This window comes from Triturus cristatus, chromosome 8 (genome assembly GCF_964204655.1).
Source record: "Triturus cristatus chromosome 8, aTriCri1.1, whole genome shotgun sequence".
Classification (NCBI taxonomy): Eukaryota; Metazoa; Chordata; class Amphibia; order Caudata; family Salamandridae; genus Triturus; species Triturus cristatus.
Genome location: NC_140591.1, coordinates 51397425 through 51420148, shown reverse-complemented (window position 1 = coordinate 51420148; position 22724 = coordinate 51397425). Strand labels below are relative to the sequence as shown.

Sequence of the window (22724 nt, the reverse complement as noted above, 5' to 3'; positions counted from 1 at the left end):
GCCTCCTTGAAGGCTTGAATCCGTTGTAGCGTCGTGGATGGCCCAAGGAACTGAAGCTGTATCGGGACTAGTGCGGAAATAAGTGGGGAATCAAGACTTTGAGGTACCCTAATGTCCGCACGACCTCTTCTGATGAGAGTGGTGGGAAGAAGGGGAGCAGTGTTTAGTTATTGTGTGTTTCTTCATTTTTTTATTTACCTAAAGGCTTGGGGTGGTGTGTTGCGACCTCCCCCTGGAATGGCCTTGGGATCAAGAATGCGTACTTATCCTCAATTTCGTGCAAGACTGTCCATCCATGCTTTTCTGAGGTGCTCAGTGAAGTAGAGTCTGGCCTTGCTGCCCGAGTAGCCTTCAGGTTCATCTGAGTGCATTTGTAAAACAACATTGAGTCATGCGAGGAGCCTAGACACCGCAGACAGACCTTGTGAGGGTCCGTCACTCACATCTGTTTGTGACTGTCCTTGCAGGGTTTGAAACTGGTCATTTTAGGGGGATCCCGTGCACATTTGAGAAATTTAGCAAAGATCTCTGTCAGGTGGCAGAAATCAAGGTAGTGAGCTCCGGAAATGCATCTTAAGGAACTGATGTCAAACTATGGCAGTCATATTGTGGCCCCGATGTCACTTCCAGAGCGAAACAGACCTGACCCAAAGACGCACAAATCTGATCCAGATCCATTCTGGCGCCTGAGGGGGAAGTGGGTGTGGGATTTTTACAAGTTGAGGAATTTGCATGTTAGAAGTTGCCATCAAAAATTAATATTAAATAATTTTATATATTGATCATAAATATAGATTAATATAATCTAATGTTACACCATTAAGAACTTAATATTAAATTAAACATTTCATTTTTAATATATATTTAATTATAATCTTGTTCATTCCAAGTTTAAATTGAGAAAAAGATTCCCTACATAAAGTAAAAACATTTTTTAAAATTATGTATTCAACATTATTAAAAGTGATGTATGAGGGTGTGGCCTAGCGCGTCAAGATGTTGTTCGCACTCTGAGTGCTCCGGATACCTCCGTCACCCGCGCTCACATCCCCGAATATCAGCACCTTCCGTTCACCTACCTGGCCTCCGTTGCATCTCCCCCGGTGGCCGCGACTTGGCAGAGCGGTGGACGCCGTTTCATTCAGCCAACACAGAGATCCCCGCTGCGGCCTCCGGCGCGCCAGAGTCTAAGATGGCAGCTTAGCACCCGTCTTGCACCCGGAGCTGGGGCTGGCTCATCCACCACGGTGAGCCTGAGAAAATGCTCGCTGGAGGCTTGGGGGCATTCTGGCACCAGCGCGTCCCGGAGTGTTGGTGTCCCACGCTGTGCCCTGAGGACTGGGTTCCCCTGCCCCCACCGTATGGATCTCTGACTGGGCCGAAGGGACCGTGACTGGCAGCTGACGGTGGGAGTGTGTGGCTGCGGGAGGTTCATCTGCCTGATTGGGCAGCGGGTTCCCTGGATCGGGGCCCCCTCCTGCCCCCTTTTTGAACCTTGTTTGGCCTTTTGGTGTCCCGCGCTGTGCCCTGAGGACTGGGTTCCCCTGCCCCCACCGTCTGGATCTGTGACGGGGCCGCTCGGGCCGAAGGGACCGTGGGTGGCGGCTGACGGTGGGAGTGTATGGCTGCAGAAGGTTCATCTGCCTGAATGGGCAGCGCGTTCCCTGGATCGGGGCCCCCTCCTGCCCCCTTTTTGAACCTTGTTTGGCCTGAGCTTGGCCCTCGACGGGCGCCTGGCAGACCTGTGCGGTGGGGGCATCTGGCGGCTCTCCATGGGCCGAGGTGCAGCCTGCTGACATCCGTGGCCTAGTGGTGTGCGTCACACCCTCACAATAACCATGCGTTCATCCATGCCAAAAAACGACACTACACCGTAAAAATTATGAAAGAAAGTAGTTTGTCTTTATCTTATTTTCTCTTAGTTGCAGGTTTCAAAACATACATACAATACCATAAGACTTTTCCTGAAAATAGCAGGTCATATAAATACCACAGTGGGGTTTCAATAAATAGGATCAGGTCATAAATAAGCAAGGAATAAATAGGGGTGCAATAAATACAGAGGGCAAATACATACTGTCAGACAATAAATACAATGCAGGAATAAATACAGTCAGACAATAAATAAAACGCCTTCAATAAATAATATAAGCAATCAATAACAATTGCAAATCAGATCACGTTTATGAGGTAGTTTGGTTTTACTATGCCCAAGTACAGCTTGTAGTCACAGGGGTGGCCTGGGGATGTCCCACCTAGAGTGGTCAAGGCTGGGGCCTAAGCTGAGGTAGAATGAGGGTAACCTAAGGTTCTGGCTCTCCCAACTACACAGTCCCTCACACAGGTCCCTGCAACAGTCTCCGTTCACCCCCTAGCACTCCCCAGGCTGGTCCTAACACCCCTCTAGCCCCTAGAATGGTATTTTAGGGCTCCACAGGGCCTCAGAGGCCCTTACTACCACTTACTGTCCCTTCTGCGAATATCGGCTCCGCTGGCGCCGAGTCGACGTCGTGAGACGGTTCCGGTTCGATGTCGCGTCGATCTGTTCCACTTGACGCCGTGTCGATGCCTTCTGGCGGTTCCGGTTCGATGTCGCTGGGCGGCCTCGGTTCGATGTCGCGTCGATCTGCTTTACCTGACGCCGGGTCGGTGCCGTGAGGCAGCTCCGGATCGATGTCGCTGGGCGGCCTTGGCTCGATGTCGTGTTCCGGCGTCACAGGGTCACGGTCTCCCCGCTTCCGGGTGTCTCCGGAGTGCGACCTCCACTCCCGACCTCCGTCGGCTCCACCTCGGGTTCCGGCGACTCCGGAGTGCGATCTCCACTCCCGACCTCCTGCGCGCTTCACCTCGACCTCAGGCGACTCCGGAGTGCGACCTCCACTCCCGACCTCCTGCGCGCTTCACCTTGGTTTCCGGCGACTCCGGAGGGCGGACTTCACTCCCCCGTCGACGCCTCACCTCGACCTCAGGTGACTTCCTACTCGACCTCCGGTGACTCTCCACGACCTCCGTCGGCGCCCTCTCTCGACCTCTGGCGGCTCCGGGTACGACGTCTGCTTTCTGTCAGCGCCGCTTCTCCACCTCAGGCCTCAGGTCTCCAGGCTTCTCGACGTCAGGGCTCCAGGAGGACACCGCTAAACAGGTCAGGAGCTTGCTGGTCTTCTTCTTTAAGGCCTCTTCACAATATTTAGGTCCTTAGGATGGTTTTTCTGGTCTTGGTCCCACACAGGGCTCTAGGCTGGGCTTGGTCAGTAGGGACTAGCATCAAGGGTGGGTTTCTGGACCTCACTCCAAGCACTGGTTTCCACCCCTGCTGCCTTACTCCGACCTCCTTCTGAACTGGTCCTCTCTCCTCTCTAGTCAGATGCCAACTGCCACTTTGAGATGGCCTCCCAACGTTCTAAACTGCCTCCCTCTGTCACAGGGTTCTAGAATGTTCTGGAAACCTCCAGTGGGTTCTGGTGATGTCACAGGTGACAATGGGTGGCCACCATTTTGTGTCTCAGGCCCTCAGACAGAAGTTCCAGGGGTAGGGAAAATGGCTCCCTGTCCCTGCATCAACACTAAAAAGTCTGGTGGTTCCCAAAAAGGAAAAATTATAACAGGGTTTGAGGCCAAAGTGGGACAAAATAAATAATGATGAGGAGGGACCACCCAAAGGGCTGACCGGTCTAACACCTGCTCCCCGTCGGGGCCTCTGACCTCCCTGCAGCCGGCAATGTGTTCCCGCGGTGTGGGGCCTGCACCTGATTGTACCGACTGGGCCCAGCTGCATCAGGCATCCTGCCTTTTACTTGTCCGGCACCTTCATGCTGCATCTGGTGGAGTTAAGTGGGGGGGGGGCCCTGGTGCCATCTATACGGGCCCCCTCACGCCACCAGGCCCTGAGGCTTGGGGCCTAGCCTTGTGGACTCCTCTACCTTCCCTCTTGTGGTGCTCCTGGCCTGGGCTTCAAAGTCTGCCTGACTGGGGCTGCACTACGGGATCTACAACCTGGCTGGCGCAGTGTTTGCGGCCATGACCCACCTGCTGGTGGACTGGAATCGGCAGCACATATCGAGCAGCTTGGGATTCCGGGCTGGGGCCCGTCTCCACCACTCCCTCCTCTCGTGCTGGCCCTGGGGCACCCTGTTGAGATGCTGTGAGCCTCTCTCACTGGACCTTGTGCTGTTCCCCTTGAGACCTCGGCGCCTGTCATGCTCACACCGCGACAGACCACCGACGGGAAGGGTGGTGTCGTCTGCACCTATCGAACGGTGTTGGTCCTTGGCAGAGGGCCCCCCACTACTTCCTCAATTCAGCACTGCTCCTGGGATATCCGACTGGGCCCTGCGAGCTACGGGCGCCTGGGCCTGTGTTGCTTATCTGGGGTGCCGACCTGCGCGGAGCTCGCGGCCTCACATTCCACCTGCAAGTGGGACGGAATCAGCAGCATTTACCGAGCGGCGTGGAGTTGCAGCACGTATCTTCTCCACTATCCCCCCTTCCTCCCTCTGCCTCTGTGGCGTTCTCTGGGCTGTGTTGGGCGTTGCTCCCATCGGATTGGCTGTCATCTCGGGGGTTGCGGGGTTCCGAATTTGCTTGCACCTGTGATTTCATACTGAGGGGCCCATACAGAGGCGGGGCAGCATCTGGATCAGAGTACAGACGACTCTGGTGCCGCGCCTCTCCCCTCCGCTAGCCTGGGTTCTTCCTGCTGACCGGGTGTCTGTGGTCCTGCGGCAGAGATGGGTAGGGACCGTGCCCCTAAGACTTCCGCTCCGCAAACCCAGACTAAGATGGACCAATACACCACTGCAGACCGCAACCCAACAGACGGGGCGCCTGGGGGCTCCTCCCTCCCTGGGACTGACCTCTCGACTATCCTACAGGCCATTGGCGCCTCCCAGGCTTCAGTGGAGAGCAAGATCGGGGAGGTCCGGGTGGACTTGGCCCCTATACGCCAGGACCTTCGTAGCACCATGGCCCGGATCTCAAAGGCAGAGTCCCGTCTCTCCACGGTTGAAGACGAGCTTGGGCAGCTCAAGACTCAGGTGTCCCGCCTGCAGACTCGCATATCGGAGCTGCATCGTCGGGCGGAGGATGCCGAAAACAGCTTGCGGCGGAACAACTTGCGCCTGGTGGGGTTCCCGGAGGGGGTCGAGCAGGGTCACGCAGACACCTTCATAGAGACATGGCTGAAATCCTGGATGCCCAAAGATGCCCTGTCTGTCTGGTTTGCTGTTGAGCGCACCCACCACTCTTTGGTGCCTAACCTCCATCATAGTGAGGATCCTCAACTTCTGGGACAGAGATGCCATCCTCAGCGCGGCCCGAGCCCAGGGCCCCCTGAAGCACCACAATAGCACTATCATGCTCTTCCCGGACTACATGAGGGAGGTGCAGGCCCAGCGCCCTTCCTATGCTGACGTTAAACAGAAGCTCCGCAATTTAGGGCTTAGATATGGCCTCCTCTTCCCGGCTCGCCTCAGAGTTATCTTTTAGGGCAAAACATTCTTTTTCGACACCCTGCAGGCTGCCTGGACCTGGCTCACTGAGGGCTCGGCCTGCTTCTCAACCCTCCCTCCCTCCCCCCCCCCCCCCCCCCCCACCACCACCCTGGCGCTGTCTGACCATCAGCAAAAAAGTCTGTAACCTCACAAGCAACAGCGGAGACACATCCGGTCTCTTAGAGGGGGGTCGTGGGGGGAGGCATTGCGGTCACCGGGCCCAGTTGTTGGCCACCGGGGGGACCCCCTTGCTCTTAATGACCAACGTCGTGCCAGCTCCATGGACAACGTGAGCTGTGATCCTGGCCCATCCGGGACCTTGCAACCTGCCTTGTCGGACTCAGACCTTTCTAGAAGCCCCGCACTTAAGGACATCGGTGGGGATGCGGCAGTCTGATCTGCGAAAGGCTGTCAGAACACCCCCCACTCAGACATAGTCTGATGATCGTTCACATCCGTCACTATGGGGGGGGTCCACTGTTGCCACGATCTTCCCTACTAAGCCTTTTAGCTTTGCTGCTTGTTATTGTTAACTTGTTTGCTTTTCAGGGCGACAGATGCTTCGGTTCCGGAAGCATAGGGAGGGGGTGGGGGAGGGAAAAGGGACGGTTGATCCAGTTTTTTGTTGACATACTTGTTCCTTACACTAGCATCTTTGACTTGCAGCATGGCAAGCGCACGCTCAACTTACACTACAATGACACACTAACTCGCGCAGGTGAAGCATTCCTCCCGTGCCTGCCGCCCCCTCTGTGAGTCTCACCGCACACCCATATACCCCATGACTGACACTCATGGTGGGAGGTGGAACGCTTCATATAATGTCCTGGAATGTTAATGGGCTGCTAGATAGGGTCAAGTGCACAGCGGGCTTGAAATACGCACAACGCCCCGCAGTTGACATACTGATGCTCCAAGAAACCCACCTTGCAGGCAACAGCTGCCCCTTCCTGGTGAGGTACCGCTATGGCGGGGTCTGGCACTCCAGCTAAAGTTGAGGGGCGTAGCCATCCTGGTGCGCCGCACCCTCCCATTTGTACTACACAAGACCACTACTGACCCTTCGGGTAGCTTTGTGGCCTTGGAAGGGACCATTAGTGACTGGGCCCTGAACTTGATGTCCCTGTACTCCCCGCCAACCGTGATGACCACCACCCTTAAGCTTATTATTATTAGGAGCTGATAAAGCACACTTATACCCAAGGGTGTCCTGGCGCTGCACACTGAACTCCCTGGAGAACGAGGGGCTCAATCCCTAAATAACCAAGTCTTCAGCCCCTTTCTAAAAGACAGAAGCTCCTCCGCTTTCCTGATGTGTGCCAGCAGGCTGTTCCAAGCTTTCGCTGCACCATAGGAATAAGTATTTCCCCCCCAGCTGGCCTTTTTTTATTCGGGGCACAGCCACTAGTTTGCTTTCGGCGGAGCGCAGTGCTCTCCCGGGCACATACCAATTGAAGCACCTATTCAAAAACTCTGGGTTACTGCCCTTCAATGCTTTGAATACCGTGCACAGCGCCTTAAATTGAGCTCGTCTGGATACTGGCAGCCAGTGCAGTTGCCGTATTCCTTCTCAGACAGAGGCAAACCTTGGAGTGCCTGTTAGCAGTCTTCGCCGCCGCGTTTTGTACCTTCTGTAGTCTGGGCAGATGTTTTTTTATCACATTCAGGTACAGACTGTTACAGTAGTCCAAATGCGACAGAATAAGTGCTGAGACTGCTAACCTGAAACCATCCGCTGGAAGAGACAATTTTATTTTTCTCAATATCCTAAGGATATGTAAGCATGTTGAAACCACTACACTAACCTGCTTCCCAAAATCCAGTTTCTGGTCCATGATCACGCCCAAATTCTTTGCCTTGCATGTGGGGACTGGTGGCTTCCCCAGTGCATCAGGCCACATATCCGGAGTCCAGATGTTAGGATTATTCCCGAATATCATGACCTCGGTCGTCCCTGCATTCAATTTGAGGCAGTTCGAGGCCATCCAGCCCGCAATGTCTTTCAGGCAATCATGGCACCTCACAGCCATATCAACTTGCGATCCTCGTTGTATAGATAACACGATTTGTGTGTCATCTGCATAGGAGGTGAGTTGCAGGCCAAAAGATCTTATCAAGGCTGCCAGCGGGCTGACATAAATGTTGAAAAGCGTGGGGCTCAAGGAAGAGCCCTGTGGTACCCCGCAGGGGAGGGCAAAGGGTTTGGACTTATTGTGGGCCTGGTTGCCGCCTTGCCCCCGGAAATGACTGTCATTGGGGGATACTTCAACGCAGTCATGAACCCTGGCCTTGACACCGCCGGAGCCCCCTCGGCCTCTAGAATCTCCCACGCTAATCTTTTGACTAACTGGGCGGCCGCTTTAGGGTTATGCGACTCCTGGAGACTTTGGCATCCAATGACCGACAGTGCGCACACACCTCTGCATCCCACCGCACACACGCACGACTGCACTACATTTTCATGCCAGCCATAGATTGTCAAGTAATTAAAGATATCACCATTTCCCCTAGAGGTATTACTCACCACTTACCCTTAATGATGGAGACTGGCGACCTCCCAGAGTCTTTGCGTCCGATTTTAGAGGCTGAACGCCTGGTTTCTCCAAGAAAGATTTTAGGGAATTGATGGGTGACTAGCTCCAACGCTACTTGACCACGAACCATGGCTCGGTCTCCTCACCTGGTACCCTGTGGAAAGCTGGTAAGGCCATCATTCGTGGCTTCACTAAGGGCCCGCTCAAACTCCAGCACACAGCACAAGACGCCCGGCTTGCGCTACTGGAAGCTCAAGCCCCCTCATCGAGAGCCAGCCGCCTGAGGGGAGATCCAAGGCTCAAGATAGGCGATTTGTATTTTTGAGAGACGAGATTCGGCAGACTTCCTTGCCTAGCTGGTGTGGAGGTCTTCTGTGGCAAGAATTTATGGGTGGGAAGACAAAACAGGAAGCTCCTCCATTGCCTGGCTACGTACCCATAGGCCAACCGCATTATACCAGAGGTGATGTCTCCGGATGGCTCGATCCACCACTCCTCTGGGAAGGTAGCTCAGTGCTTTGCCACTTACTACGCCACCCTCTACTCCACTCAACCTCCCACTCTTTCGCTCCCGGAGCTTTTTCTTCAGGAGAAGATCTCTCTCCTGCGGCTTAGCGAGCCCGAGGCAGAGGCACTGGACCTCCTGATTACTCTGGAGGAGATCCACAAAGCTATATCTCACATGGCCTCTGGTAAGACCCTGGGGCCGGATGGACTCCCGCTAGAATTTTATGCAGCCTACCGAGACACGCTGGAGGTATACGCCGAGGCGATGGACAGGGGTTTGTTCTGTGTGGAAACCAATTTTGCCACCATTGTGGTGATTCCCAACTCTCAGCCCTCTTCGAGGCATCGTTCCGAGAACCGCCCCATCTCTCTCATCAACTCGGAACTCAAGGTGTTTGTCTCTATCTTAGCCAACCGCATGCAACATTTGTCCAAGCCGGTCCACCCAGACCAGTGCGGCTTCATGCCCTCCCGGGGTACCAGGCATTGTCTCAGACGCCTCCACCTTGCCCTGGAGAATCGCCAAAGATTGACCCCATACTTGTTGCTCCTCGTTGATTTCGAGAAAGCCTTCAATTCAGTGGCCTGGTGGTATCTGGAGGAGGTGTTGACGGAGATGGGATTTGGGGAATACTTCTGCAACCTGGTAAAAACTCTATACAGTAAGCCACGGGCCTGGATGCTGGTCAGTCGAGCACTGTCGCAGGCCTTCCCCATCAGAAGAGGCACGAGGCAGGGATGCCCCCTCTCGCCCCTTCTCTTTGCATTGGCAATGGAGCCCTTCGCTTGCCTTATACGATCGGATGCACAGATTATGGGGTGGAAATGGCCTGGGTTGGGGGAGGACAAAATTGCCCTTTACGCAGATTAGGTTCTGCTCTTTCTGGCGGAGCCAGCGCATTCGGGTCCCCGGTGCCTCCGTGCCTCGAGTCTTTTCAAACCGGTCTCCAGCCTCCGGCTGAACTCTGCTAAGTCTGTTATGGTCCCCCTTCATCTTTTGAGGGAATGCTTCGACTGGCAGACCACAATACCCCTTCGGAGACAGTCCTTCTAGTACCTTGGGATCTGGGTGGCCCTCCTTCCAGACCTTGCCTGGTCGCTCAACGTAACCCCTCTAATGAAAAAGGTCCGAGCTCACCTACTCAGATGGCAAGCTCTGCCGTTGAACCCTATGGGCAGATTAGTCTTATTCAAAATGATGATCTTGCCCAGGTTCATATGTGCTTCAGAATGTAGCCTTGCTCTTTTCACGGACGTGGTTCAGAGAGATAGACAGTTTAGCCACCAAGTTCATCTGGGGAGGTCTAAGGCCCCGTTTGGCTCTCACCCAGTGCCGGATCCCACCCTTGGATGGTGGCCTGGGGATGACAAACCTGTACCTTTACTACTTGGCAACCCGACTCCTTACCGTACATGAGTGGTTTAACGGAGGCTGGTCTGACCCAGCGTATAGACTGGAACTACATATCCTGGGCCTATCCAGCATCCCCAGAACCCTGCCCGCAGTCACGCGTGGGGTGCTTCTGACCTGGCGGGCCTCTTTGCGCGACACTTGCTTGTCGGGCAAATTGACCCAATATACTCCGCTTTGGCAGGGCACCTTGCTCCGGCAGGTCACTAATCTGGCCGGCTTCAGAGCATGGGATCTCATTAGGATCTCACAGCTGGGAAATTGTATGGGGAGGGTCCGTCTGCGCACTTTCCAAGACCTGCAAACCCAGTATTCCCTGCATCCTTCAGTTTTATAGCTACTTGTAGTTGCGCCACGCCCTCCACTCCCACATCTCAGAGGGCACCTCCCTACCTGAATACAGTCCACCCGAAGCCCAAATCATGACTGGCAACCTGGGGAAAGGGGGTTTTTCCTGCATTTACTGCTCCCTCACAAATCATACTCCCAATGCACTGCACCGCCTCAGATCGCTGGGAGGGATGGCTCAGTGCCTTGGAGGATGACGACTGGAGAGACGCACTAATGTCACCTAAAACAATCACGGCCTCAGCAAGGCTCTGCTTAGTCCAAATATACTATCACCACGCCGCCTACCTGACACCACTGTGCCTCCATCACGCAGGGCTCAGGTCTGATGCTTCATGCCCCCGTTGTAGTCCACCACAAGCTGATTTTTTTTACCACATGGTATGGCTTTGCTCTGTAGTCACACGCTTTGGGGAATCCGTGGTCGGAGAACTCGCCGAGGTCCTGGGCTGGCAGGTTCCCCTTAACCCACTGAATGTACTCTTGGGGGTCACCAAGGAGCTGGACTATTTCTAAACATAGCCATGATGGTGGCCAAGAGAGACATTGCTGTGAGCTGGCTGAGCCTGATGGCACAGGGGGGTGGACTGGTGTGCAGCGCAGGAAAAACCCTTGTACGCAGCCAGGGAATGCCCAAAAATACCACAAAATGTGGGGCAAATGGGTGGGGATGATGGAGGATTGAGGTCGTCTGGGGTGTTTGGGGCCATGGTGGGCGTTTGGGGCCACGGTGGGCGTTACCCTGTTTACCTCTATGCTTATGAATATCCAGGACGTACTTGCTGTCATAATATTGTTATGCCTCTGACGTGCACTGCTGCTTCTACTTGCTGCTGGTCTTCTCTTTCTGTTCTTATTTTCTTTGTGCTCGTTTTTCACTAAAATCAATAAAATTGGTTATAAAAAAAAAGTGATGTATAAGATTAATTAAAGTCATTTTATTAATGGAAATTGATGCTGCACTCATTTTTTTTAAATGTAAAAAGGTTGGTAAAATAAATATTTTAGCTTTAGATTTGTTAAAGATTGATTTAAATGTATTTATAATTTAAATAGTTTAACTAAACTTATGGGGCACTAGAGATGACCGGGTACTGATGACAAATCCATGGAGAACTGAGGCCCGTGGAGTGTCACGGGTCCCCTAGGAACCCAAGATGGCGCTAATGGGCATCCTGAGAAAATAGGAGGGGAACATTGGTGCCAAAGCTCTGTTGGGATTTGGCTTCCGGGTGGCCAGACGAGATATTGCAAGTAAATGGAATGCCAATGAACCCCTTCATGTGGCCGAATGGCAAAAGGGCATGGACAGATACTTGGCCACAGCAAAAACCATTTATATGCTGCATGGATGTGAGAAGAAGCATACTAGACTCTGGGGTGTGTGGGACCCGTGTGGTCAGGGCTGTATAGCCATTGAGTAACGTCAAATGTGTTCTTTTAAAAAAAAAAAGATCCCCCTTGATGTGCAGGGAAATGGGAGACTGGTGGGAAAAGGAAGACCTCCAACTATTTGACCTAATGTTTGTCTGACAGCTGTACGACTTGATTTTACCTACAAATCATGCTTTTCTAATCCTTTTTCCTGTACTGCTTACTGGAAACTAAAAAAAAAAGATCTTTAAAGAATTTAATTTAGTTTAACATTACTTTCTATGGGATTTTATTGTAAGTCCCTGTCTCCTTTATTTTCTATGGAGGTGTTGTAGCACCAGTGATCAGCCATGTGTGGTGCTGGAGTACATTTTCAGCTTTTTGGGGTTCTTTTTGGCTGTAGTAACTATAGAAGGGTAATTTATAAATAGTAATGGGCTTACTTGTGTGTAGGTGAATGCATGTTGCTACGTAAATCCCTCCTTGGCTCTATTTCAACACTTCCTTACTCCTCCTCAAACCCCTCCCCTCTAGTAGTAAGTATCCCCCTATTTTCCTTCCACTGCCACCTACCTCTCTCATTTTCTACTAAAACGTTTACTTGCATCTGTGGATAGCTCAGCACATAGATATGTGAATAGCATTTTGTAGTTCATTAGTAGTACTATTAAGGTACTACAAAATGTAGTTTGTGAATAGGCCCCTTTATGTTTTCTCCTTGTAGAGTTAGGTTCACAGGTCGTAAATGTTAAGGAACACCAGAGAATCTGGTGTATCCGAACATGGGCAGAAGATGAGCAGTACTTGTTCTGAAGAATTTGCAGGTTTAGAAATACTATTCGACTGGTTTGCATTTACTGTTAATATGTGGCCTTGTATTTACTGTTCATATGCTGGCTAACATTTGCATAACCCCATTTTCTACCCTACTACTGTCTTTACTTGGTAAATTTCATGTTGTTCTGCAGAACTAAGTGTTGACATGTTGTACTACATAATTAATTTTCCTTTCCTCCTCTGTACTACAACAAAAACTAATACCCCTGGACAGGATTTATTAATCTCTGCTTATGGCTTAAATGGCCCCATTCTCATCCCTGCTAATCCATCATTTCTATCTAACTTTTCACACCCATTTAGTCAAACCATAGAACTAGTTGTCTGTCTTAATGACTTTAAATCATCAAAGGTTTGTTTCTCTTGTTGAACAAAAGCTACCTTATCCCAGCCCCCCCCCACCCCAATCTGTGGTATTATGACTTTCTGCAACTTCACTCATGAAAGTGGATTTCACACATCTCCAACAGTCTCCCTTCTTCCCACTATGCTATCCTCTGTATTTATTTTCTTTGCTCTGTGTTCGTTAGACCCATTCTATCACAAAACATCTGTGGCAAAACCTGCTGCTCAATTAAAGAAACCGAAATAAATATGAATGTTCCAATAAGGGAAAGCTTGACATGTTTCTTTCATCAGAACACCCCAAAAATTCCTTTAAAGACACAGAGTACCTTTGAACTGTTGTTGCTTTGTTCTTATTTCCTATTAACAAAAACACATCTCATATTCAATTTCCATGTTTATTTTCATTCTGCAGCATGCCTATCAGACGTTGGAAATATGAAAGGGAATGAGTCCCATACAAGTTCATGGAAAAAGCAGTCAAAAATCTTCAAACGTAGGAGACGCATCACCTGCACAGAGTGTGACAAGAGGTTTAACAAAAAGGCACTTTTTGTGGCACATCTAAGAATCCATGATGGGCTGAGGCCTTTTCCCTGCACCAAATGTGAAAGGAGCTTTACTAGTATGTCTTATCTTAGACTTCATCAATCAATACATACAGGAATCCGTCCTTTTCACTGCAATGTGTGTGAGAAGAGCTTTATGAAACGTGCGCATCTATTAGGACATCAAGTAATACACACTGGAGAGAAGCCATATCAGTGCTCAGTATGTGAGAAGAGTTTTACTAAAAGGCATTACCTACAAATTCACCAAAGAATCCACACTGGAGAGAGGCCCTTTCAATGCACAGAATGTGAGAAGAGATTTATTAAAAAGAACGCTCTTCAACAGCACCAACGAATCCACACAAAGGTGAAGCCTTATCCCTGCAGTGAATGTGCGAAAAGATTTAGTATACACAACAATCTTCGAAGGCATCAAAGAATCCACACAGGAGTTAGGCCGTACAGCTGCACTGAGTGTGAGAGAAGCTTCACTACAAAACAAAACCTTCTTAGACATCAATTGATTCACACAGGGGTGAGGCCCTTTCGCTGCACTGAGTGCGAGAAAGGTTTTGTTCAAAAGTCCGATCTACTGTATCACCAAAGTAAACATACAGGAGTGAGGCCCTTTAAGTGTAACGATTGTGAGAAGAGCTTCATTCTAATGTACGAGCTTCAAAATCATGTAAGAACACACACAGGAGAGAGGCCCCATCACTGAATGTGAAAAGAGTTTCTTTCAAAAGCCAGATCTTGTAAAGCACCTATAAATACATACAAGAGAGAAGTAATTTCACTGCACTAAATGTGATAAGAGCTTTGTTTGGAAATCAAATATTTGAAATCACCAATGAATACATAGTGGTAATGCAGAAGAATCCACAAGCGGTGAAGCACATTTCAATGCCCAGTGTGTCAGAAGAGCTTTACGCTGATGACTGCATCTGAGAAGAGATTCAATTGCAATTGACACATGAATGAGGACCTTGCCGTACACCAAGTGTCAGAAGAGAAGTTGGAGCATATAAAAAGGTTTACTATGAAATTATAATTTTAACAGCTCCTGAAAATTAACTGAGGCCCAAAGAAAAACAATCTTCAAAGCTTTCTAAGGCTGAGCATGTTTCAACACAATCTCTGCACTAATTGTTTTCCGGAGAAGCAGTCAATCGGCTTGAATCAGCAGGAATGAAGGCCACAAAGCTATTCTCCAGTGCTACCACAAGCCAGCACAGGCCAGCTGGATGCATTAGCGCTGTATACATGTAGGATTTATCTAAATATACAATGGCACTGAACTATCAGTAGGCTTGCACAATGCAAAACATAATCTGATGGGAATAAAGAAAAGCAGAATAAAAACCGTGAGATGCCTTGTTCATCCCAGCTTCATATTTAATAACGTAAGCAGGACCAGCACAGACACTTCCAAAGTAATAGAGGAGCTAAGGGGACACCACCTTTATCTTCCATCTCATCAATCCTGGTGGCTAGTTTAAAAAGAACTAAATAGCATTTAAGGAATTACAAAGAACAGGCAGTAGAAAAGAACACAGTAGAAGAAACTAGCTAGACTTGCCAATACCCAACTTTTACTAAGTACGACATTATACCGGGGAGAGCAAAGCGGGAAAATACCATCTGGCAGCATTAATAAGGAATGGAACAAAGCCACAGTACACATGGACCATGGATACATGGAGAATGAAAAAAGTAAAGCAGCACCTCAGCCAATATTGGGTTCTGATGTAATTGCATAACTCGTGCAATGAGGGCACATAATTTTCACAAAATACATTATTGTGTTTAGTGGTGCTTATGGCTATCCGTGTTGGCTCCCTGACCCTTCAGCACTTAACTCTTCCAGAGCACTAATTTTAGTTACCACGGTCGCCACCTTGATTTCCTTTCTCACAACACCGAACAAAAATGTCTGTCCAAAAATTTAAGACCCAAAGCTGCCCTGCAACCCTATGAGCTAAGAAAGCAAGACATGATGTTCAACAGCAGCCTCCTCACTGCAGCATGGACATGAGATGGGGACTGTGACATCCACATTCTGGTTGGTTATTAGTGCCACAAACCTGTAACTTGCTGAATATATTGAAATAAATGAAAGTTGTCAATATTTTCCTTGTGTCTGGATAAAGTATGTTAGGTCTGTAAGAAATGTATTACAAAATGCTTTTGTCATGTGATGTAATTTGTTCTCTGACTGCAAAACAAGGAAGAGGGCTGGAAGAAATTCTAGTCCAATAGTAAGAGTTGGGTGATGTTGGTGTTTCTTCAACTAAGATGTTTACTTTCAACTCTGACTGTATCACATTCACTGCAGTTATGCAAGTATAAAAAAGTAACGCTTTCACCTTGAGCTGTGTTTCTTTTATTTGTTTTTTGTGGCGATTTTTGTGTGTGGATCATAGTTGAAGCATCCGAGCAACATAGAGTAGCTGCACGGTGGATATTACAACTACTCTGCATACAGACAGAATTTAAGCGGTTTATTGATCTGTAGCAGCAGCTATGGTGATCCTGTACCAGATCAAAAGCATTTTCTGATAAATCCTTTACACAACATGACCTTGAGAAGCATCACATTAGGAAACGTGTGCCCTTGAATCCTATGGGAATATGTAGGTGGCTGAAGGCAAAAGGAGATCAGTAAATCTGAAGGTGGGCTGCTCAGCCTCAATTCAGGGTGGCAATTTCGTTTTTGTATAGCAATCAGACACAGGCCTGGTTTCTGTAACTACCTATGCGATATTTATTTCACACACTTAATCAAAAGAACACTCTAGGGTCCAAGGCAAAGATGAAGTCGTCAAATCACTGAAGAGGTAACGGGGTTCCAGGAGCAGAAGAGGGCTGTATCTGCATGATAACTTGGTATTCTTTAAAGAGGTGCATCATTAGTCCTTTCCTAAATTTGATCAGGGTTGGGCTGGTTCTGATGGATACAGAGATGTTATTGCAGATCCTGGGTGCATAGATGAAAAGGCCTGTTAGTTATAGATTACTTACCTTAGAATTACCCCCAGGTATCCAACTGGATCCGGAGAATCTTTTCTTCGCAGTACTCCTGCGTGTCGGTAGGTGGCGTTGGTCGACATCGCGTCGGTCATCGACGTTGCGGTCGCCGGGATGACATCGCGGTGCCTACCTAGACGATGGCCCTGTGTGCTGACGTCAGTTCTTTCCTTTTCCGTGCTACACCTTAGCCTATTTTTGGCTAAATGTTTTGTGACTTTTGTCGACTTTTTTTCGAGTCATTGTGCGCGAGGGATGTCCCTGCGAGGAATCGGTTTCAAGCCCTGTGATGCGTCACAAGGCGATGTCTGTGACAGACCTGCATCTCGTGTGCCTGTGGTCTTTGGAGTGCAACCACGACCCAAACTTGTGCTCCGACACCGGGGCCATGGCGCCTAAGACTTTGCGGGAGCGGTCCTGAAAGTTGTTGGAGGCCTGGCGGTCGGCTCCGTGTTGCTCCTGGTCTGGTTTGAGAGGAAGGTCTCGAGGCCGCTGACTGAGCCCCCACTCCTCGTCGCACTTCAAGTCGTCAAGGTCTTCCGGTAAGTCCAAGCACAAGAAGAAGACGAAGAAGCACCGGCGCTCTTTGCCTTCTCCTCGTCGATCGGCTGACGCGGCGCAGGATTCGGAGCATCGTTGCTCTAACAACCCAACAGAGGGATGTGGACATCTATGGACAAATACCTAGGCCCATATGAACCTCCATGAAGAAAACTGGTTCGACTCCGGCCTACTAGCTCTTAGAACAAAACTACCAAGCTCTCTCTCTAGCCATGCTCCTATACACGTACCGCAGCTCAGGCCCCTATCTTCTTTCTACACGCCCGAGACCCATTACTAGAACAGAGGGTAAGGGCAGACTATAAAAGTAACAGAAGGAAGCGGAGGGTCCGGTAGATTATAGAATTCACAGAACTTGTGCATGTTCTATGTTTTTGTATGATTAAATGTTTAGCTTTGTATGTGCTATTTTTGTTTTCGTTTTATAACAAAAATCTCAATAAAAATCATTGAAATAAAAAAAAATGATACTGATTAATATGATATTGATCTGTAGCAGCATTTATTAATGGAAATTGATGCTGCACTCATTTTTTTAAATGTAAAAAGGTTGGGAAAATAAATATTTTAGCTTTAGATTTGTTAAAGATTGATTTAAATGTATTTATAATTTAAATAGTTTAACTAAACTTATGGGGTACTAGAGATGACCGGGTACTGGTGACAAATCCATGGAGAACTGAAGGCCGTGGTGTCACGGGCCCCCTTGGAACCCAAGATGGCGCTTATGGGCATCCTGAGAAAATAGGAGGGGAACAATGGTGCCAAAGCTCTGTTGGGATTTGGCTTCTGGGTGGCCAGACGAGATATTGCAAGTAAATGGAATGCCAATGAACCCCTTCATGTGGCCAAATGGCAAAAGGGCATGGACAGATACTTGGCCACAGCAAAAACCGTTTATAAGCTGCATGGATGTGAGAAGAAACATACTAGACTCTGGGGTGTGTGGGACCACAATAATGACCCGTGTGGTCAGGGCTGTGTAGCCATTGAGTAACGTCAAATGAGTTCTTTAAAAAAAAAAAAAATTATCTCCCTTCATGTGCAGGGAAATGGGAGATTGGTGGGAAAAGGAAGACCTCCAACTATTTGACCTAATGTTTGTCTGACAGCTGTACGACTTGATTTTACCTACAAATCATGCCGTTCTAATCCTTTTTCCTGTACTGCTTACTGGAAACTAAAAAAAAAAGTTCTTTAAAGAATTTAATTTAGTTTAACATTACTTTCTGTGGGATTTTATTGTAAGTCACTGTCTCCTTTATTTTCTATGGAGGTGTTGCAGAACCAGTGTTTGGCCATGTGTGGTGGTGCTGCTGCAGCACCAGTGATCAGCCATGTGTGGTGCTGGAGTACATTTTCAGGTTTTTGGGGTTCTTTTTGGCTGTAGTAACTATTGAAAGGTAATTTATAAATAGTAATGGGCTTACTTGTGTGTAGGTGAATGCATGTGGCTCCGTAAATCCCTCCTTGGCTCTCTTTCAACACTTCCTTACTCCTCCTCAAACCCCTTCCCTCTAGTAGTAAGTATCCCCCTATTTTCCTTCCACTCCCACCTACCTCTCTCATTTTCTACTAAAACGTTTACTTGCGTCTGTGGATAGCTCAGCACATAGATATGTGAGTAGCATTTTGTAGTTCATTAGTAGTACTATTAAGGTACTACAAAATGTAGTTTATGAGTAGACCCCTTTATTTTTTCTCCTTGTAGAGTTAGGTTCACAAGTCGTAAATGTTAAGAAACACCAGAGAATCTGGTGTATCCGAACATGGGCAGAAGATGAGTAGTACTTGTTCTGGAGAATTTGCAGGTTTAGAAATACTATTCGACTGGTTTGCATTTACTGTTAATATTTGACCTTATATTTACTGTTCATATGCTGGCTAACATTTGCATAGCCCCATTTTCTACCCTACTACTGTCTTTACTCGGTAAATTTCCTGCTGTTCTGCAGAACTAAGTGTTGACATGTTGTACTACATAATTAATGTTCCTTTCCTCCTCTGTACTACAACAAAAACTAATACCCCTGGACAGGATTTATTAATCTCTACTTATGGCTTAAATGGCTCCATTCTCCGCTCTGCTAATCCATCACTTCTATTTAACTTTCCACACCCATTTAGTCAAACCAAAGAACTAGTTGTCTGTCTTAATGACTTTAACTCATCAAAAGTGTGTTTCTCTTGTTGAACAAAAGCTACTTTATCGCCCCCCGCCCTCAATCTGTGGTATTCTGACTTTCTGCAACTTCACTCATGAAAGTGGATTTCACACATCTCCAACATTCTCCCTTCTGCCCACTGTGCTATCCTCTATATTTATTTTCTTTGCTCTGTGTTCGTTAGACCCATTCTATCACAAAACATCTGTGGCAAAACCTGCTGCTCAATTAAAGAAACCGAAATAAATATAAATGTTCCAACAAGGGAAAGCTTGACACGTTTCTTTCATCAGAACACCCCAAAAATTCCTTTAATGACACGGAGTACCTTTGAACTGTTGTTGCTTTGTTCTTATTTCCTATTAACAAAAACACATCTCATATTCAATTTCCATGTTTATTTTCATTCTGCAGCATGCCTATCAGACGTTGGAAATATGAAAGGGAATGTGTCCCATACAAGTTCATGGAAAAAACAGTCAAAAATCTTCAAACGTAGGAGACGCATCACCTGCACAGAGTGTGACAAGAGGTTTAACAAAAAGGCACTTTTTGTGGCACATCTAAGAATCCATGATGGGCTGAGGCCTTTTCCCTGCACCAAATGTGAAAGGAGCTTTACTAGTATGTCTTATCTTAGACTTCATCAATCAATACATACAGGAATCCGTCCTTTTCACTGCAATGTGTGTGAGAAGAGCTTTATGAAACGTGCGCATCTATTAGGACATCAAGTAATACACACTGGAGAGAAGCCATATCAGTGCCCAGAATGTGAGAAGAGTTTTTCTAAAAGGCATTCCCTACAAATTCACCAAAGAATCCACACTGGAGAGAGGCCCTTTCAATGCACAGAATGTGAGAAGAGATTTATTAAAAAAAACGCTCTTCAACAGCACCAACGAATCCACACAAAGGTGAAGCCTTATCCCTGCAGTGAATGTGCAAAAAGATTTAGTATACACCACAATCTTCGAAGGCATCAAAGAATCCACACAGGAGTTAGGCCGTACAGCTGCACTGAGTGTGAGAGAAGCTTCACTACAAAACAAAACCTTCTTCGACATCAATTGATTCACACAGGGGTGAGGCCCTTTCGCTGCACTGAGTGCGAGAAAGGTTTTGTTCAAAAGTCCGATCTACTGTATCACCAAAGTAAACATACAGGAGTGAGGCCCTTTAAGTGTAACGATTGTGAGAAGAGCTTCATTTTAATGTACGAGCTTCAAAATCATATAAGAACACACACAGGAGAGAGGCCCCATCACTGCACTGAATGTGAAAAGAGTTTCTTTCAAAAGCAAGATCTTGTAAAGCACCTACGAATACATACAAGAGAGAAGTAATTTCACTGCACTAAATGTGATAAGAGCTTTGTTTTGAAATCAAATATTTGAAATCACCAATGAATACATAGTGGTAATACAGAAGAATCCACAAGCGGTGAAGCACATTTCAATGCCCAGTGTGTCAGAAGAGCTTTACGCTGATGACTGCATCTGAGAAGAGATTCAATTGCAAATGACACATGAATGAGGACCTTGCCGTACACCAAGTGTCAGAAGAGAAGTTGGAGCATGTAAAAAGGTTTACTATGAAATTATAATTTTAACAGCTCCTGAAAATTAACTGAGGCCCAAAGAAAAACAATCTTCAAAGCTTTCTAAGGCTGAGCATGTTTCAACACAATCTCTGCACTAATTGTTTTCCGGAGAAGCAGTCAATCGGCTTGAATCGGCAGGAATGAAGGCCACAAAGCTATTCTCCAGTGCTACCACAAGCCAGCACAGGCCAGCTGGATGCATTAGCGCTGTATACATGTAGGATTTATCTAAATATACAATGGCACTGAACTATCCGTAGGCTTGCACAATGCAAAACATAATCTGATGGGAATAAAGAAAAGCAGAATAAAAACTGTGAGATGCCTTGGTCAACCCAGATTCATATTTAATAACGTAAGCAGGACCAGCACAGACACTTCCAAAGTAATAGAGGAGCTAAGGGGACACCACCTTTATCTTCCATCTCATCAATCCTGGTGGCTAGTTTAAAAAGAACTAAATAGCATTTAAGGAATTACAAAGAACAGGCAGTAGAAAAGAACACAGTAGAAGAAACTAGCTAGACTTGCCAATACCCAACTTTTACTAAGTACGACATTATACCGGGGAGAGCAAAGCGGGAAAATACCATCTGGCAGCATTAATAAGGAATGGAACAAAGCCACAGTACACATGGACCATGGATACATGGAGAATGAAGAAAAGTAAAGCCGCACCTCAGCCAATATTGGGTTCTGATGTAATTGCATAACTCGTGCAATGAGGGCACATAATTTTCACAAAAGACATTATTGTGTTTAGTGGTGCTTATGGCTATCCGTGTTGGCTCCCTGACCCTTCAGCACTTAACTCTTCCAGAGCAGTAATTTTAGTTACCACGATCACCACCTTGATTTCCTTTCTCACAACACCGAACAAAAATGTCTGTCCAAAAAATTAAGACCCAAAGCTGCCCTGCAACCCTATGAGCTAAGAAAGCAAGACATGATGTTCAACAGCAGCCTCCATGTATGGACATGAGATGGGGACTGTGACATCCACATTCTGGTTGGTTATTAGTGCCACAAACCTGTAACTTGCTGAATATATATAAATAAATGAAAGTTGGCAATATTTTCCTTGTGTCTGGATAAAGTATGTTAGGTCTGTAAGAAATGTATTACAAAATGCTTTTGTCATGTGATGTAATTTGTTCTCTGACCGCAAAACAAGGAAGAGGGCTGGAAGAAATTCTAGTCCAATAGTAAGAGTTGGGTGATGTTGGTGTTTCTTCAACTAAGATGTTTACTTTCAACTCTGACTGTATCACATTCACTGCAGTTATGCAAGTATAAAAAAGGAACACTTTCATCTTGAGATGTATTTCTTTTATTTATGTTTTTTGTGGAGATTTTTGTGTGTGGATCATAGTTGAAGCATCCGAGCAACATAGAGTAGCTGCACGGTGGATAATACAACTAATCTGCATACAGAAGGAATTTAAGCGGTTTATTGATCTGTAGCAGCAGCTATGGTGATCCTGTACCAGATCAAAAGCATTTTCTGATAAATGCTTTACACAACATGACCTTGAGGAGCATCACATTAGGAATGTGTGCCCTTGAATCCTATGGGAATATGTAGGTGTCTGAAGGCAAAAAGGAGAACAGTAAATCTGAAGGTGGGCTGCTCAGCCTCAATTCAGGGTGGCAATTTCGTTTTTGTATAGCAATGCAGACACAGGCCTGCTTTCTGTAACTACCCATGTGATATTTATTTCACACACTTAATCAAAAGAACACTATAGGGTCCAAGGCAAAGATGAAGTCAACAAATCACTGAAGAGGTAACGGGGTTCCAGGAGCAGAAGAGGGCTGTATCTGCATGATAACTTGGTATTCTTTAAAGAGGTGCATCATTAGTCCTTTCCTAAATTTGATCAGGGTTGGGCTGGTTCTGATGGATACAGAGATGTTATTTCAGATCCTGGGTGCATAGATGAAAAGGCCTGTGACCTTGTGGTCTGAAAGA

At 47.4% G+C, this 22724-nt stretch overlaps 1 protein-coding gene across 2 annotated transcripts in view; it reads left to right on the top strand.

Annotated features, from left to right (window-relative positions):
- Positions 1 to 21827, top strand: part of LOC146800044 (uncharacterized) — a 426311-nt gene extending 404484 nt beyond the window's left edge. Inside the window, exon 21 of one of the 2 annotated variants that reach the window (XM_085620951.1) lies at positions 19564 to 21827. In XM_085620951.1, coding sequence (XP_085477077.1) covers positions 19564 to 20495 — 932 coding nt within the window. In that variant the 3' untranslated portion in view covers positions 20496 to 21827. Of the gene's footprint in view, positions 1 to 13260; positions 15749 to 19563 lie in introns of those variants that run through there. The other variant, XM_085620952.1, reaches the window with a different exon arrangement.
- Positions 21828 to 22724: the final 897 nt, after the last annotated feature.